Source organism: Neophocaena asiaeorientalis, unplaced genomic scaffold, assembly GCF_003031525.2.
Source record: "Neophocaena asiaeorientalis asiaeorientalis breed wild unplaced genomic scaffold, Neophocaena_asiaeorientalis_V1.1 scaffold44, whole genome shotgun sequence".
NCBI classification, from domain to species: Eukaryota; Metazoa; Chordata; class Mammalia; order Artiodactyla; family Phocoenidae; genus Neophocaena; species Neophocaena asiaeorientalis.
Window position 1 is genome coordinate 1,991,690 of NW_020173678.1, and position 19,247 is coordinate 2,010,936.

Genomic DNA, 19,247 nt, shown 5'->3' on the forward strand with positions numbered 1-19,247 from the left:
ACTATTTTCCTTTAAAATTCATGGGCAAATTAGTGGTTCCTAACATTCCCTCTATTTTTATAAGGATGAAACAGCTCACCCATTTATAGTTTTAGAAGTCACTTTCCTCGTTTAACCCTAACAGCACTATAAGTAAGATTAAATATCATTATGCCTGTTTCACAGCTGAGATACTGAGGCATGGGAAGAATTCAGGGATTTGCATAAGATCACAAAGCTGAGAAGTCACATTCTGGACACTTGCGTCAGGATGCAAGAAATGGAAATTAATATTTCATCAGCGCTGCTGCATTGTCCGTGCCCAGAGCAGTGTCTGGAGTGGTGTAGAACTCAGTAAGTACTTGCTGAGTAAATGGATGGACTTTTCTTTTCAGGCTTGTATTGATGAAAATGTGGACATGGTGAAGTTTCTGGTGGAGAACGGAGCCAGTGTGAACCAGCAGGACAGCGAGGGCTGGACGCCCCTCCACGCAGCAGCGTCCTGTGGCCACCTCAACATCGCGGAGTGAGTGTCTGTGCCGGTGGGGCGCTTGTGGGACAGCCTTCGTTCCTCTTTCACTCTGAAGGATTTGAATTTCATAAATAGTAATAATTTCTCTTTACTGCAAATTATAAAAGCAGGAAATTGAATTATTTTTAAGGAATAATTGATGCTGTGTTTTACATAGCTGCTAAATCTATAGTTTTTTTAGTTGAAATTTTGTGTTTGCTTCTATTTTCAGGTAATTCATATTTGTTGGGATATGCAGAGGTGGCTTCTGTCTGTTGCACTGTCTGGGTTGACTTTTTTTTTTTTTTTTTTTTTTTTAGAACCTGCGTCCCCTGCATCGGCAGGTGGACTCTCAACCACTGCGCCACCAGGGAAGCCCTGGGTTGACTTTTTGAGCAACTATAGCTGGACACATGTGGGCAGGCCTGGAGAATTTTTCTGGACTTTTTTGTAAACCTGTTTTATTGTTTTTTTTTAAAAAAAGCAGTGCTTAATACAAATGAAGGTGAAGAATGCCTGGCTGCTGGTCACAGAATTCACGTAGGTAATAGCAGAAGAGTGAGAGCCAAGCATCCGAACAAAGGAAGGGTGGGAGGGGCACGCACACCCCCCCACCCCCAGCCCAGCCCTCATTGAGATCAGCCTCCAGCACAGCCGGGGCCCCTCCCTGGGCAGAAGAATCCCAACCACATAGTGTCTGGGCTGGAATGGGCACTAAGTAGATGTCTGTTGAATGAAGGAGTGGTCAGGGAGGTTATTTTTAAATAGAAAGAGACGTTGGCACTTAAAACAACTTTAAAATGAGGCAATTGAGTGTATTCTACATGAGAGTAAGTGTAGATTGCTAAGGCAAGTTCTCTAAATAAAATCATGATATGCTGTGGTCCTTTGAAGATGCACTTGCTTGTCTTAAGGCCCCTTTCAGTAGGATTAGAGCTCCGTTACATTTCATCTGTTCAGCAAACAGCTCTGCAGAGGCCTGGGAATGGCCTCCCACAGAAACTACTTTGCCTGGGTGTCCTGGGGGAGGGTGCCCAGTGGGGGAAGTCAGACAACGGCAGGGTCAGAGCCAGAGAAAGATCAGGCAGAAGCACTGATGTTGACTGGGCTTCTTGTTCTAAAAAGCAGGTGGCTGGACTGGCCCCACCGCCAGCAGGAGTCAGCAGTGCGGTTTTATCCTGTCTCCGTTCTGGTTCCGTGAATCAGTCGCCTCCTCTCGCCGGGCTGCCCCTTCGCAGGGTCTCACGGGAGGGCTCTGATTCTCAGCCTAACCCATTCACCAACGTTCCGATGCTGAGGAGTTAAGGTGGCTTCTTCAGAGGTTTCCATTTTCACTTGAAAACTGTATCTAAGAAACATTTATAGAACATGTTAGTCCCTCATCGTTGATATTTGATTATTTGTTCAGGTGGCTTGTTTGTGATTTTGAGCTATCAAATCTCATCAATTCAAGGATTTCACTTTTCTCCATTGGAAGGTAACAGGCAGAGCTCATGCTTGGAATTAGGGCCCCTCGTACTGGCGTAATCCATAGAGGCTCTTTTTTCTTCCTTCTGTGAAGCTGAGTACAGAGGATGATTGTAAATGCTTTTTCACGGTGGTTTCTTTATCTCATCTTTGTGGGTGAACATAGTTCCTTTGGAAATAAGTTCACAATTTAAGTGTCTCTTGCCCAAATAAACATTACCTTGAGTGAAATGAATTGGTGAGAGTTACTGTTTCCTCATACAGGTGATTAGTAGTCAGACATGAAAGTCTGGCCAGGAAAGATGAGCTGGACCAGACCCCCTTTGTGGTGGGGTGGTGGGAAAGGCCCTCCTTACCTTCTGCTGTGCGTCACCCTTAGATGGTATCCACTTGACCATCCTTACATACTCATCTGTGCAGCAGCATTTTCTGGACAACGAAAGAACCCCATTGCTTATGCTACTCATTTTGGTTGGCTCACCTCAGGGCCTCTGAACAGTGTTTCAGATACGATTAGCATTTGATCATTTTGTCATTTTTCTTTTTGTATCTTTTTTTTTTTTTTTGCGGTACGCGGGCCTCTCACTGCTGTGGCCTCTCCCGTTGCGGAGCACAGCTCCGGACGCGCAGGCTCAGTGGCCATGGCTCATGGGCCCAGCCGCTCCATGGCATGTGGGATCTTCCCGGACCGGGGCACGACCCCGTGTCCCCTGCATCGGCAGGCGGACTCTCAACCGCTGCGCCACCAGGGAAGCCCCCGGGGACCCAGGTTTGATCCCTGGTCAGGGAACTAAGATCCCACATGCTGCATGGTGCGGCCAAAGATAAAAAAAAAAATAATGAATTTAAAAAATTGTACCTCATAGGTTGATATGGGTTCTTGTTCAGGTAAAAGTGTGAAACTAGAGAGGTTTTTCCTGTTTCCTCCTTACCTTAAAATGGTTTGGGAAGGTAGCCTTACTTAAGAAGAATCTCTTTCTGAATCAGATTACTTTCTAGAAATGAGTCTTCCTGATCATGGGTCTAAGAACTTGTCGGAAAAGGGAAAAAGCAGGGGCCTGTGTGCCCAAGTGACCTTGTGCCTGATCCAGTAAAGAATGGAATGGATGTCAGAGCAGAGTGGCTAAGATGTTTTATTTATTTCACGTAGTATTTGTGGGTTGCCAAGAGAGAAAAGAGCACGTCAGACCTCATGGCAGTGATAGCCATGAGAAGGGCACAGCTGTTGCCCTGAAGTAGCTTCCAGCCTGGTGGGGCAGCTGCATCGAGACCCGCGTGTGTCACGACAGGAGCGCGGACTTAGTGCTGGGGAGGACTGAGTTCACGGAAGGAGAGGGAACGTGTGGTTGGTGAGAACAGGCAAAGGCATTTTCAGTGGACCTTGAAAGACATGAAAAGTTTCTAGCAGGGAAAGGAGAAGGGGAGGGTGTTTCATCAGTTGGGAGAAACTACTCAATCTGTGGGAGAGACTGGGCGACAGTGGGGTGTGTCTGGGTTCAGTGAGGCATTGAGTTTGATTGGAGCAGAGGGTACAGTTCCATCCAGAAAGCATTTATCGAGTGCTTACTGTGTATATTATTTGCATTTTGATTTTTCAGGGTTGGGGAGGTGTAGTTGAACGTCCTCTTTGTCCTGAAGGGGAGAAACCAAAAGAGAGGAGCTCTTGATTAGGGAAATGAGGGGCAACAGATGGACAGAGGACCGGGCCTCAGTACAATTAAGAAAACACATGGAGCAGGTGATGAGCCTTGGAAGAGAAAGAGTTTGTTTCTCTCTGAGTCTGTGAGGGGAAGATGGAGAAAGCTGAAAATGAGATGAGTTCATATATGTGGAATCAATCTGTAAGTTAAAAACATTTATTGAAGCTCTATTTATACTAGGTACTAGGCAATGAGAAAGCAAAAACGTGGTCTTGATGTAATCTTTGTTGATTCTCCTCTGCCTCCTTGAATACAGTTGCCATGCATTGATTATCCTCTTAAGATCTTCTGCAGTGTCTAAAATGTGGGACCTTTAAACACAGGAGGGGACCAGTACATGCTTACTGAATTGTTGATTCGTTGAAGTTTAATTTAAAGTTTTTCTTTCTCCTTTAAATACTTATATTTGATAGAGCTCCCAGCATAATTGGGATTCTCACTGGTCCAATAGTAACTTGATTTAGTGCCAAGGTGAACTAGACTTGAATTCAAAAGACTGGGGCATAACCTCTGCCATTTGCCCCCTAATAGTACCAACCTTGCCTACTTCATAAGATTGTTTAAGACTCATTACATAATTTCACGTGAAAGTACTTTGAAAATCAAAGAGGATCTATGTAAGGTATTAAAATTGTCAGACCTTTTTTCTTTAGGATCAAGTATTATATTTCAATATAGAATTTAATCATTTAGAATAGAACAATTTGTTTCCTCAGTAATTTAGTTTCTTCTTAGAGTGTAGATTTCATATACATGGCTGGCTGAAGGGAGAGTTCTATGAAGGCGTAATTTAGGCAGATTGATGAAAATTTTAATTCATCCTTTATTTTTGTGTTGTCATGCCCCAGCACTACTTAATATACTCTTAATGTGGCATTGGGAAAGTTTCTGTGAGAATTACTTCCTTACATGTCTTCTGGGGACTCTCATTCTCAATATTACAGGTGTAGTAAGTCCTTTTGGGAGCCTGTGTTTGGACCCCAGGGATGGTGGGTGACCTTTAGGGCTGCATGTCTTCCTTGTGATATTTAGAGAGTCTCTTGCTGTCCACTGGGAAGGAGAGGGTGGGGGTTAGGAACATGAGTGTGAAGGAAATCCCGCTTGTAGGCATTGTTCTTACCAAGAAATAGGGAAGCTTCTGATCCTAATTATTGAAGGCTAGTGGAGTTAGAAATTAACAGTGGAACACCTCGTCTGGGACCACATTAAAAACTCCAGAACAGAGGCCGTGCTCTGCATTGAACCCCGGGGGTAGGAATGTAAGCTGATGTTGGACTGGAGAGAGAACCTTGATTCTGGATCTTGTCTGCACAGGTATTTCATTAACCATGGAGCCAGCGTGAGTGTTGTGAACAGTGAAGGGGAAGTCCCCTCTGACCTCGCAGAAGAGCCTGCCGTGAAGGATCTTCTTCTGCAGCAAGTGAAGAAGCAAGGTAAGCTAGGGGGTAGGTGAGGCTCTGCTGTGCAGGGCCGCGCGCTGTAGTGTGACAGGAAGGTTGGGTCTGCCCGCACAGCGTTAGTCATCATTACCCACATCCCATACCCTCTTAATACTCACACAAGAATAGGCCAGATGCCAAAAGGAGGGCCAGTCCTTCCTTGTTTTTGCCATTCTGGGGCTGTGTACCCGTTGTGCAGTTAGGCGACCTGACTGTTGCTTGATGATGCAGGTTAGACTGAGGAGGGCCATGAGCGCGTCTTACTCTGTGTACACGGTGTGGACTTTGCTCCACACTGTGAAGTCTAAGGAAAGGATGAGATACAGTGTCCCTTTGAGTACTGGCCAAATTCTGCTTATGACTTTGCATCTTTTCTCTTGATGAGGGCTGAAAGTGGTGCTGGTTGAGGTATTTATTGCAACCTCTGAAATGATCTTTAACCATCCTAATCATGAAAATTATTTTGGTAGTTTGTCACGGTAAGGAAGCTAACTTAGAAGAACAAACTCTGAAAGAACTTACTTTATGTTTTCAGAAGAATCCATTTCAGAGAATAGGTCAGGATTCTGCTACTGGAGGTCTTTGGGTTCTTTTAGTTAAAAAAATAGCAAATAACACTCGTTAGATAGCAGGGAGGACAGGTCTTAGGGCGTTTGCTGGAACCACCACAAAACTCTGTGGACATGGTTTATAGTGATGTGTAGTCTTTCTGTTAAACCACTTTACCCACAATCTGCAGTTGAGTCCAAAAGATTTCTCTCCAGTGACCTTTTCTGACATGATGCTTTAGAACAGTCAGGGCCAGTCCTGGCCATATCCGTTTGCTCACATGTTATCCAAAGCTGCATTTGCACTCCTACAGCAGAGCTGAATAGCTGTGACAGACCAAATGGCCTGCAACGCTGAAAACATTTATTTAATATCTGGCCTTAAATAGAAAGTATGCTGACCCCTGCCTTAAAATAATGATGTTCTAGGGCAGAAAATACTTGTATGAATACTGTGTATAGTTTTTGTGTCCTATTGAAATGAAGAACTTTATGCCTAATTTACCATCAAGTCCTACTCAGCCTTATCTCCTCAGATTGGTGTTAACAATTTACAAATGACTTTTTAAAAATAAACTGGATTTTTAATAGTAGTTTTGATTTTAATTTCTGACTCTTCCATTAAGGAGTATACTCTGTTGGAAGAGGCATTCATATGTATGCTTACCTTTGCAGCACTGTTAACACTCAGCCTTATCTCCTTAGATTGGTGTTACAATTTACAAATGACTTTTTAAAAATAAACTGGATTTTTAATAGTAGTTTTGATTTTAATTTCTGACTCTTCCATTAAGGAGTATACTCTGTTGGAAGAGGCATTCATATGTATGCTTACCTTTGCAGCACTGTTAACTCTTTGTGTGTGGAATTCTGGTCTGTTCCAGATCAGTAATACCCCTTTCAGTTCATCGAGAGGATGTAATAATTGTGAATACAATACATGTGCACCCAGCATCGGAACACCTAAACATATTAAGCAGATCCTGACAGAGCTGAAGGGGGAAATAGACAATAATACAATGATAGTATCCTGCTTTCAACAATGGATAGATCATCCAGGCAGAAAATCAACAAAGAAACGCTGGACTTAAACTATCCTTTAGACCAAATGGACCGAGTAGACATACAGAACATTCCATCCAACAGCAGAACAAACATCCTTGCCAAGGGCACACAGAACATTCTCCAGGATAGGTCATATGACAGGCCACAATACACGTCTTGGCAAATTTAAGAAGACTGAAATCATACCAAGTATATTTTCTGACCACAGTGGTATGAAACTAGAAATCAATAGCAGGAGGAAAACTAGAAAATTCACAGACTGTGGAGATTAAACAGCATGCTACTGAACAACCAGTGGGTCAAAGAAGAAACCAAAAGAAAAATCCAAAAATACCTTGAAACAAACGAAAATGAAGCACAACGTACCACAACTTGTGGGAGGTAGCAAAAGCAGTTCTAAGAGGGAAGTCTATAGCGATAAATGCATGCTGTAGGAAAAATGAAAGATCTCAAATAACCTAACTTTACACCTCTAGGAACTAGAAAAAGAAGGACAAGTTAAGCCCGAAGTTCACAGAAGGAAGAAAATGACAAAAGATCAGAGCAGAAATAATTGAAATAAGAGACCAGAAAAACAATAGAAAATATGAATGAAGCTAAGAGCTTTTATGTTTTTTGAATAAATAAACAAATTGACAAACCTTTAGCTAGACTAAGAAAAAGAAAGAAGACTCAAATAAAATGAGAAATGAAGAAGACATTACAACAGATACCATAGAAATACACAGGATCACAAGAGATTACTGTGAACCATTGTGTGCAAACAAATTGGATAACCTAGAAGAAACGGGTAAATCCTCAGAAATGTGCAACTTACCAAGACTGAATCAGGAAGAAATAGAAAATCTGAATGGATCAATAACAAATAAGGAGATTGAATCAGTAACCAAACAACAAGAAAAACCCAGGACCAGATGGCTTCCCTGGTGAATACTACCAAACATTTAAAGAAGAATGAATACCAGTCCTTCTCAAACTCTTCCCCAAAAATTGAAATGGAAAGAACACTTCCAGACTCTTTTTACAAGACCAGCATTACCCTGATAACAAAGCCAGATAGGTACACTACAGGAAAGGAAAACTCTAGGCCAATATTCCCAATGAATATAGATGCAAAGATTCTCAACACAATATTAGCAACCTGAATTGAGCAGCACAATAAAAGGATCACACACCATGATCAAATGGGGTTTATCCCTGGGATGCAAGGATGGCTCAACATATGCAAATCTATAAAAGTGATATACCAATTAGTAGAATGAAAGATAAAAATTATATGATCATCTCAACAGATGCAGGAAAAGCATTTGACAAAATACAACATCCTTTCGTGATAAAAATTCTCAACAAACTGATTGTAGGAGGCATGTCCCTCAACATAATAAAGGCCATGTACGACAAGCCCACAGTTAACATTATACTCAGTGGTGAAAGGTGGAAAGCTTTTCCTCTAAGATCAGGAATAAGACAAGGGTGCCCACTCTCACCACTCCTATTCAACATAGTACTGGAAGTCCTATCCAGACAAGAAAAAGAAATAAAAGGCATACAAATCAGCAAGGAGTAAAGGTGTCTTTGTTTACAGATGATATGATCTCATGTATAGAAAATCCTAAAGACTCAAACAAAACACTGTTAGAATTAATCAACAAATTTGGTAAAGTTGCAGAATACAAAATCAGTATACAGAAATCAGTTGCGTTTCTATACAATAATGACAACCTATTTGAAAAAGAAGTAAAAAATATATTCCCATTTACAGTGGCATCAAAAACAATAAAATACTTAGGAATAAATTTAAGGAGGTGAAAGATCTGTATGCTGAAAACTGTAAGACTCTGATGAAAGAAACTGAAGAAGACACAAATGGAAAGATATCCTATGTTCATGGATTGGAAGAATTAATATGGTTAAAACATTCATACAACCCAAAGCCATATATAGATTCAATGCAATTTCTATCAAAATTCCTATGGCATTTTTCGCAGAAATAGAAAAAACAATCCTAAAACTTGGTATCACAAAAGACCCTGGATAGCCAAAGAAAGAAGGCAAAGCTGGAGGCGTCACATTTCCTGATTACAAACTATAGTAATCAAAACAGTATGGTACTGGCAGAAAAGTAGACACATAGACCAATGGAACAGACTGCAGAGCCCAGAAACAAGCCCTCACATATACGGTCAACTAATATTTGAACAAGAGAGCCAGGAAGACTCGATGGGAAAAAGATAGTCTCTTCAATAAATGGTGTTGGGAAAACTGGATAATCACATGCAGAAGAAGGACATTGGACCCTTATTTTCATGCTCACAAAAATTAACTCAAAATGGAGTCAAGTTAAGTCCTGAAACTATGAAACTCCTATGAGAAAACCTTCTTGACGTTGGTCTTGACAATGATTTTTTTGGATATTACACCAAAAGCACAAGGAACAAAAGCAAAAATAAATAAGTGGCTCTACATCAAACTAGAAACTTCTGCACAGCAAAAGGAACAATCAACACAATGAAAAGGCAACCTATGGAATGGGAGAAAATATTTGCAAGTCACATATCTGATAAGAGGTCAATATCCAAAATATATAGGGAACTCATACAACTCAATAGCAAAAAACCAAACAATCCAATTAAAAAAGCAGAAGAGCTGAATAGAAATTTTTCCAAAGAAGACATACATTTAATGGCCAACAGGCACATGAAAAGATGCTCAACATCACTGATCATCAGAGCAGTCCAACTCAAAACCTTATTGAGCTATCACCTCACATCTGTTAGAATGGCTGTTATCAAAAAGACAAGAAATAGGGCTTCCCTGCTGGCACAGTGGTTGAGAGTCCGCCTGCCAATGCAGGGGACACGGGTTCATGCCCCGGTCCGGGAGGATCCCACGTGCCGCGGAGCCGCTGGGCCCAGCGCCAAAACCGAAAAAAAAAAAAAAAAAAAAAGACAAGAAATAACAAGTGTTGGCGAGGGTGTGGAGAAAAGGGAGCCCTCCCACACTGCTGGTGGGAATGTAAATCGGTGCAGCCACTGTGGAAAACTGTATGGAGGGTCCTTAAAAAAATTAAAAATAGAACTACCATATGATCCAGCAATTCCACTTCTGAGTGTATATCCAAAGGAAATGAAATCAGAATTTCAAAGAGATATCTGCACTGCCGTGTTCAATGCATCATTATTCACAGTAGCCGAGATAGGAAACAACCTGAGTGTCAGTGTGTGCATGAATGGATGAAGAAGACGTGGTATGTGTATATATATCTATTTATACTGTAGCTAATAGAATAGTATTCAGCCACAAGAAAGAGGGAAGTCCTGCCATATATGATAACATGCATGGACCTTGAGGGCATCACGCTAAGTGAAATACGTCAGAGAAAGACAGATACTGTATGATCTTGCTGGTGTGTGGAATCTAAGAGTGCAGAACTCATAGAAGCAGCAGAAAGGTGGTTTGCAAGGGCTGGGGAGTGGGGGAGATGTTGGTCAAAGGGCACAGACCTCCAGTTATAAGATGGACAAGTTCTGGGGTCTAATGTACAGCAGGTGACCATAGTTAACAGTACTGTATTATATACTGGAAAGTTGCTAAGAGCTCTTAAATGTTCTCACCACAAAAAGGAAACGGTAATTATGTGAGGTGATGGAGGTATTTAATAACTGCTGTGGTAATCATGCAGTATATAGGTGTTGTACACCTTTAACTTATACGAAGTTATATGTCAATTAAATCTCAATAAAGCTGTAAAAAAAAAAAAAGGAGAAATAAAATAAATCAGTTACTTCTTCCCCCCATCCATCTCCTCAAATCAGACAGAGAATCCTCAGGTAGTTCCCAGGGTCCCATTCAAGAACTGAGAGGGAGGGGAGCAGACCATGCACAGGTAAAGCCTGCCAATGGGTGTGAGACTCCTTGGGCGGGTGTGTTTGTCCTAGGAACAGGTCATTATTGTATGCAACAGGGAATACCCCACCCCAGCTCCTTTTCACTGACACAGAGGTTAGAGAGTTGTTGGCTAAAGGGAGGCACCCTGGGATTTCCTCCATAATGTTTTAAAGGGAAACAAAATCCACATTCCCTTGGAAGTTTCACTGTGCATCACCTACTCGTCGGCTCTAGGGCATATAGCTTCAGTCAGTGTACTTCCCTACACAGGGAAATGAACTTCAGAGGTAGTTAATTTTTTAAAGTATATTATACCTGAAACTAAGATTTTTGATACCAATCCTAAGGTGTAGTGAGTGGAAAAGAGGAGAAGACGGGGACCTAGGATATCAGCGTTCTGGTGACAGCTCTGATGTGTTCTGTGGCCTTGAGTGTGGCACGTGACCTTTGTGTGTTTATTTCCTCATCTGTTAAGTGGGGATAGCAGTATCATATTTACCTCAAAGGATTGTGGGGAAGCTAAAATGGTATAACATGTAAAAGGACTTTGAAATGTGTACTTTGTACAAATGCTATAATATAAAATAATATTCCCTTTGGTTTTTATGTTCTTAAAATTGAAAACGCTGTTAAGTATGGTCCCTTAATGGATCTGCCATCAAGTACTATTTAACCTGGTGATTTAACCCTGATAAAACTACTGATGAGTCTGTAAATGTCATGACTCTTCTAAATGAAGAGAAATCTGAAGACGACCCCACTTGATGACTAAACTGCCGTTAGTGGTTGTATTTAGGATGTGTTTTGAATCTAAGGGACCTTAGATGATGCGGGCTATCTGGATCTGGTTTCTGCAGGGGTCGATCTCGAGCAGTCGAGGAAGGCAGAGGAACAGCAGATGCTGCAGGACGCCCGCCAGTGGCTCAACAGCGGGAAAATACAGGATGTGAGGCAGGCGCGCTCAGGGGCCACTGCCCTCCACGTGGCTGCCGCCAAGGGCTACTCTGAGGTCCTCAGGTAACGTCCACGCACGTGGTCTGGGCTGCACACACCGGGAGAAGAGGAGTTGGTTTGGACGCGGGATGGATTAGGTCTTCAGCTGTGCTGCGTTTCTTTGCTGCTTCCCTCCTGGGCCACGCAGTCTCTCCTTCTGTGTTTGCTGGTACTCTTCCCCTCCCTCCTCCCGCCACACCGCCCTCTAGCTTCTCCTGACGGGTCTCATGCGAGGCACAGTTGAGCTGGACTGGCCTAAGGGGACCGTGCGTGGCCGCCTCCAGCTCCACAGTTCATCGTTAGCACCCCTGGCACCTCCCCTTCTGGTGACACACAGCACAGAGCAGACTCGCCATCCTTTTGGTCCTCTTTGACTCGTTAGATTAATGACACAGGTCTCGAGTGTGCAGCATCCAGCTGGAGTAGGATGGTCACACGTACACGAGGAATCTGGGCTCTTCTCTGCCTGTTCCCCTTTCCCTTTACATCCTTCCCCGCTTTGTGTGGCTCTGCTCCTGGGCTTGCCCAGTACCTGGGCTGCTGGTGGCACCGCATGTGTCTTGTCGCCAGATGCTCTCACTGCCTCGTGTTCCACCCAGTACGAGCTTCCTAGTCTGTGTGGTGAGTGTCGGTGCACCTTTCTGCCTGGCAGCATGTTCACGTGCTCGTTTCTTGGACGGCGTCTGGAGTCCCACGATGTAGGCTGCCTGTGTCCACCCGGTGCTGCCAGGGCCTCAAGAGTCACGCTGTCCTCCACGCACACAGCTGGGCTGTAGCCTTAGCGTTAGCGAGCGGCCCCTGCACGTACTCCCGTGGAGTCGGAGGTGCGAGCGTGGTGTCCGGGGAAGACCAGCCAGAGAGCTAGTGAGAGAGTGAGAGAATCAGGTGTCCGACAGCCGCTTCCTGTGCTGGAAAGCTGACAGCACCCCCTGACGGAGCTGAGCTAGGCGCTGGCTGGCCTCAGGTGCCTGCGTGGTGGGACATGGGTGTGCCACGGAGCACCGCGGCCTCTGGCCGAGGGTGGTTGAAGCTTACCCGTGGCGGCTCTCAGGCAGTAGCTGGCGCCGAGCTGGGCCGTAGCGGCCGGGTGGCGGCGCAGGGCAGGGCCTGAAACGCCAGCTGTGTGGCCGCTGGTGTGGCACAGAGCTCTGCCACCGAGCACGTAATGGCTGGTTTGGGGTTTCTCCTCAGACTTTTGACTCAGGCTGGCTATGAGCTCAATGTCCAGGACCGCGACGGCTGGACCCCGCTCCATGCCGCCGCACACTGGGGGGTGAAGGAGGCGTGCTCCATCCTGGCAGAAGCCCTCTGTGACATGGACGTCAGGAGCAAACTGGTTAGTGAGCGTCACCCTCTAACGGGGCTCGGGAACAAAAGGCTTCAAGTCCCTGCTAAGTGACCAGGCTTGCTGTCCAGGCTTGGGTATCCCTGGTAGCTGTAGTTCTTCTTCCCGCCCCGTTATCCACGCAGACACGTTGGGTTTGTAACATAAAGCTCCACTGAGCCGCTCTGCTGCTTCTGTTTATGCTGAAGCCCCTAAAGCAAACACACAGGAAAAAAAAAAAAAAAAAAAAATTTTCCCCTTGGCAGAAATGAGCAGTGGGGAAGCCCAAGGCCACTATCTGTGGTGAACTATGAAATACTTTGGTTTTAATTCAAAGACTTAATAGCTGAGCCCTAGTCACATCCAGTTGTTAAAAAACGTTGTAATGATGAGATCCTGCAGTTTGGCTGAAAGTCGTCTTCAGCCGCGCTTGAAGCGATACAGAAGTCCTGCAACTTATCCCTACATCTGCTGGTTTTCTAGGAATCCAGAGACATGGCGTTTTACTTAGTAGATGTTCTTATCTACCTCCCATCTCTCCTGACCCAGGGTTCATTCCCGCATTATGGGTTAAGGTCCTTACCTGCGCTGTTTCCTAAGAGACAACCCTTCTCTCACTTAAAGGGAGATGATTCCTGGGACTTAGTTTTTAGTGCACCCGTGCCCTGGACCTCCTTCTGAGGCTTCTAAGAGCCCTTTGTTGAATTTATCATAGCAATTAAGAGCATTTTAGAATAGGTACAAGTAGAGATTTCAGTTGATCATTTGCCAAGAGGCAATAAACATTAGAAATAATGTGGTGATTTCCTCCATACAGCTTTACAAAACATAGAGCCGTGTGTTTTAGGGTTTGCTGTTTCTTGTTGTGTTTCCTCTGGGATAGATGAAGGTATTACCACGGTGTCGAGTAGACTAGTCAGTGAAACAGCTGTCACTGGAGTCAGAGGCATACAGTGGACATCCACTAGTTCTCTGATAAAGTCCCGTGACCGCTGCGTCTGCTTCCGATTGGTCACGGCGCCCCTTTTCTCTGCCAGGGCCAGACACCGTTTGATGTGGCTGACGAGGGCCTCGTGGAGCACCTGGAGATGCTGCAGAAGAAGCAGAGCGTGGTGAGTCTGGGGGGACAGTCCACGCCACAGGCCACACCAGCTGTAGTTTGTCCGCTGAGAGTGGAGTTGGACGTCCCTGCATTCCAGCAATGGCAGTGGTTCCCTCCAGGAATATCCGCAGAGTCTGTTAGAAGAAAATACCCCAGAAACTGTTGTTGCTAAAGTTCGCTTGTTATCTCCTCATTATCTTAGAGCCTTCAAGCAGCTGAAAGGCAAACATGATGGCGACGACGACTCTAGCTACCCTCGAGCTCTAGAAAATGAGCGTGGTGTGTTCAAGTCAGAAGGTTTTGCAAATAGGGGTAGAGGACACCTCATAACTTTTCCTTATTGACTGAAAGGACGTCTTTGTTGAAAGAAAATTGATTACAGGGAGGGATGTATTTCTTAAAAAGCAAACAAACCCACAAAAACGAAAACATTTGGCATTGGACAGTGCTTGGTCAGTGATTCATATTTATTCTGTTCATCAAATATCCAAAATTCAGTCCTCTTCTCCCTCTTCTTCTAGATCTTTGATGGTTTGGTTGTCTGTGCCCTTCTGCTTCGTGCAGCACAGGAGGACCATGTAAGCATGGTACCCACGTCCAGACTGCAGGGTGGAAAACCCTGCCAGTACTCGAGTGAACAGGGAGTGAGTCACACTCTACCTGAAAGAGAGAGGAGGAGTTAGGTGAGGAGGATAAAGTCAGTCACATTAGGGGCTTGAGAATCTCCTGTTTAAGCAGAGTAGGACAGAGAAAAATCGCTAGCTTTCCTTGTGTTTTCCTTTGCGTGGGCTGTGGCTCAGGGCACACGAGCTCGAGTTCAGGAGAATGTGAGAAGCTGAGAGCAGTTCTGAATGAAAGACCCGTGTGGTTCAGTAACGGGACAGATCAGCTGTCCTGCCCTCCCCTGTGCTCAGCACCGTCTGGACTGGGAAGTGGAGACGCTCATCTCTTCAGGGCTGGCTGGGAAAGCTGCAGACCCAGAGCGCAGACGCAGCTTGCGGTTCAGTTGTCCCCTCTGGTGAGCAGCTGGGACCGATTTCTCAGCAGCAGCAGCCTTCCTGATATAAGATGATCATTTGCATGGTTAGGTGTGTGTTGTTCTTTAAATGTTTTATTCTGAAATAATTTTGAAGCTTACAAAGACGTTGTGGAAATAGTAGAGAGTTCTCGTGTATCCTTTACCCAGCATGGTTCGGTCTTTGGACGTGAGTAATATCCTCACTAAATAACATTTCTGTGCTACTGGGAATGGTGCCTGCCTTTGCCCCCTGCGTAACTTTGGTGTCCAGGGATTTAAGTACGTTTTGTCTAGAGCAAGTACCGGACAGTTTTTTCCAAGGGCTCAGTTCCCATTTGGCACCTGCTTCTTTAGAACCATTGCCAACGTAATTCAGTATACGGATCATGAAGAGTTCTTTCAGAGGTACTTCTGGCGTTTCATCCTTTACACCTAGGTTTTTTGGGACGATTGGGTTTGGATAGTTGATGGGGCAGTTTTCATTGAAGCTCTGACGCCGTGGATTTCCTCTTATTGAATGAGGATCTTCCTCTGTCATTATCTTCCAAGGAGACGCAGCACACAGCTGATGTGTCTCCCTTCTCCCCAGTCCTCTCCCCCCCTTTGGTGTTGGTCCAGTAACAGGGCCATTTTAGTTTTTCTCGTGGCTGCTGATTTTTTACCAATAGTCAACGTCTTCCCTTTTTTCTGTTTTCTCAATTTCCAGCTTCGAAGTGAAAAAGAGACACGGAATAAGCTCATTGAGTCGGATCTGAACAGCAAGTTGCACGGTAGACTCTTTAAGAAGTAAGCTATTTGGGTTTGAGAAATGTGATGAGCCCTGCTGAGTGTGACACGTTTAGCTCGAGAATTTATCCAGTGAAGAGACCCCGTGTTTGTAGCCAAATGATCTTTAAACACGTGGGAATGTTTGAGGGGCAAGGAGGTGAGTGGCGTTGACTTGTGGGGGGGGGACACTGAGAGTGGGTGGGCGTGTTTTAAATTTGTGAATTAACGGAGACTGTGTGCATTGCTTTTTTCCCAGCTGAAGGGTTCTTAGTCCCAACTGCTTCCCTACCTAGAAGGTCTGACGTGTCTGTTCTGTTTACACCATACTGTCGCCTGGCATGGTCCTGGCGTGTGAGAAGCACTCAGTAAACATTTTTTAAATGATTTTTAAAAATGTTTACCTGCTCACTCATCATGAAGATGCATAGCCCTCCTGTTCCTGTGTGTTAAACGGGCTGGATTTTCTTCTATCACACTCTCAAATCCAATACCAACCCTTAGTCAGCAGAAAACCCAGGATTCAGAAGAATACGGATGTAAAGGAGGATTTGAATATATCTCTTTTACTGCTTCCACACAGAGCTTCGTAGGCTTGTCCTTCCCATACCGGATCCCCAGTGAGCGTAGGAAATGGTGTGTCCTTTCTGAATTGTGCTCAAATTGTCGTCTTTCATTTAGCAAAGAGAAGTTGCTCTATGAGGAGGAGACACCGAAGCCCCAAGAAATGGAGGATGAAAACAAAGAATCCAGCAGCTCCAGCTCAGACGAGGACGAAGGTGAAGATGAGGCTTCTGAGTCAGAAACCGAGAAGGAGGCGGGTGATGCCGAGACCCTCTGTCTGCAGAGCACGGGGGGCCACTGCTTGTCACAAGGCAGGTGATGCCAGGGCCCTCAGGTGGAACCAATTCCCTAAACAGAACCTCCAAGTCTTTTTCTTTTTCCTTCCCATTATGTGAAGCTCCTTCGATTCCTGATTTGGGGATTGAAGAAGGAACAAAATCATCTTTACCCTTATGACTCTCGTTGATGATATACATCATAGGAGTTCCTTAAGTTTGTTATATGGCGAGACAGGAACCCCAGCGGTGAGAGTTGGGTGCTGGGCGTGGTCAGAGTGCCAACCCATACATTAGCCTGGGGTTTTGATACACAGTAAGGCAAACACTTAGGAAAGAGACACGTGGGGCTTTGCTGAGTAGAGGTTCCCCTGCCGCAGAGGAGTCCTCGTGGGTAACTGGGAGCTCATGACAAACTCAGATTTCACCTGCCCGTGTCCTGCAGTCACCGGCATGTTATTTCTTCAGACTGGTGTCCACGAGAAGATGCAGTGTCTTCAGTGAGAGGACCAAGTTAGAGGGAAGAGTCCACATTCAGTTTATGTCAATAGTGAAGTCTGTGTTTCCCTCTGACTCTGCCCTCGCCGGCTGCCCATCACGAAGATGCTCAGCTCTTTCGGTTGCTGGGCCCCAGCTCTTGTAGAGTGGGTCTGCCTTCACTGACGTGGTTTCTCTCAGTTGCAGGAGAGCACTGCCTTTGTCCGTGTCTCCGTCTCTCAGAGGAAGTTAGAGACCCTTTGCTTGTGTAGAGCAGACGGTCCCAGCTAGGTCTGTGGAGGAGACGACCTTTTGTTCACTGAGTCTTGAATTGCTGTTCCTAAGCAGGCACAGCTGGCTCTGGAAATGCCAGTGTAGTGTCTGTCACAATCTGTACGTGTTCATCTTTGTAACATTTGTGTTGTGTACTGAGTGCTTACATGTCTTAGGCTTCCAGTATTGTCTGGAGTGAGCATCTAGACTTGTTCTGTGCCGGGTCACTGTGTTAGCTACCAAGGTGTTGGCGGAGTGGGAGGGCACTGCCTGGGCTACTGAAATGACCCACGATGTGCCCCCAGGCCTCAGGCCTCTTGTTCCCTGCAGCCCAGCTCCACGTTGCTACTGGGGTGAAACACCCCACACCCCTTGATGATGCTGCACTCCTGTCCAGAGACCTTCCATGACCACCTTCCTGACTCTGCCTGCAGAGTAAGTCCCAAGCCCTGTGGCCCGGCCTTCAAGACCTCTCATAGTCTAGCTCCGGCTGACCTTTCCAGTGTTGTCTGTAAGTGCGGATGTGTGCTATCCAAGCTGGATCGCTGGAGTTCCCAGACAAGCCTGAGTGTTCTACCCCTGAACAGTTATTCGTGCTGTAGAACTTGTTCCTGGCCATCAGATGTTTATTGCATGATTTCCGTCAGAAGCTGTAGGGTCTGCCAGATTGAAGAGTCCTTCTCTAGGTTTTTCCTGTGCAGGAACCTGCAGAGGAGGGACCCCTCCCTGTGCTCTCCCCGCCGTGTGGCCCCCAGCACTGCTCATTCCTCTCGGTTGCAGCGCCCTTGGGCTGGGAATTCCAATCGTGTCACTCCCAGGTCTCAGCACTGCACCTGGCACATGACAGGCAGCCACATCCACTGAACGTTTTGTTGAATGTATCTTGGGGATGTAGGGGGATAGGAAGGCGTGTACATGAATAAAGCCCACGTCACGTGAGAGAGAGAAACGCAGCCAATGGTGTTCACTAGTCCAAAACACTGCATTGAATTTGGGGGTTTATTGTGACATTTTAGGGTGGAGATCAAGGAGGCGGAATAGAAAGACACAGAGCTCACCTCCTCCCACGAATATATCAGAAATACATCTACACATGGGACGGTTCTCACAGAACATAGTAACGCTTCACATTTATGCAGTGCTTATTTATTTATTTGGTTGCGCCATGTCTTGGTTGTGGTGGGCGGGCTCCTTAGTTGCAGCACACGGGCTGTGGTACGTGAAGTCTTAGTTGCAGCATGCAGGATCTAGTTCCCTGACCGGGGATTGAACCTGGACCCCCTGCATTGGGAGTGCAGTCTTATCCACTGTGCCACCAGGGTAGCCTCTATATACAGCTTTTGAATTTGCGACACACTTAACACATTTTAATTTAATCCTTACACCCACACTCTGAGGTGATGTATTATTGCCTCCACTTTTTAGAACGGGAAAGTGACACCGCAGGTGAGGTGACTTGGGGCTCACAGCTGTGGGCGGAGTGCCCGAGCCCCCGACTTTGATCTGGGCTCCTCGGAGTAGCAGGGGCAGAAAGCTCACGCTGGGGGCGAGGGCAAGATCTCCCCAGGGGAGGGGTCGTCAGAAAAGAGCTACATACGGGGTCTGGGAGGTGAGATGGAGTCGGTGGAGTAGGGGTGGCCCCAGAGGATGTGTGTTTCTGCGTCAGGAAGGCCGAGCAGGAGCGAGGAGGAGACCGAGGCTCCAGCGGGTCAGTCTCAGAAGCTGGCGGCGGCCGTGGGCTTCCCTGCGCACTTCTGTCTGTGGACATTTTACTGCTGACTCAGAGCCCGGCTCAAAGCAGCGTCCTTTGTGAAGCCCTGTCGTCACAGCTACAAGGTTTCCTCCCCTCTTCTGACTCC

The 19,247-nt window shown here is 45.6% G+C and overlaps 1 protein-coding gene across 2 annotated transcripts in view; it reads left to right on the forward strand.

The window, feature by feature from the left end:
* The first annotated feature begins 377 nt into the window (after nucleotides 1-377).
* Nucleotides 378-19,247, forward strand: part of PPP1R12B (protein phosphatase 1 regulatory subunit 12B) — a 148,079-nt gene continuing 129,209 nt past the window's right edge. For both annotated transcript variants that reach the window (XM_024749646.1, XM_024749645.1), the window contains exons 1-7: nucleotides 378-505; nucleotides 4,972-5,090; nucleotides 11,455-11,614; nucleotides 12,782-12,926; nucleotides 13,952-14,026; nucleotides 15,741-15,820; nucleotides 16,481-16,674. In XM_024749646.1, the coding sequence (XP_024605414.1) occupies nucleotides 399-505; nucleotides 4,972-5,090; nucleotides 11,455-11,614; nucleotides 12,782-12,926; nucleotides 13,952-14,026; nucleotides 15,741-15,820; nucleotides 16,481-16,674 (880 nt within the window). In that variant the 5' untranslated portion in view covers nucleotides 378-398. The remainder of the gene's footprint in view (nucleotides 506-4,971; nucleotides 5,091-11,454; nucleotides 11,615-12,781; nucleotides 12,927-13,951; nucleotides 14,027-15,740; nucleotides 15,821-16,480; nucleotides 16,675-19,247) is intronic.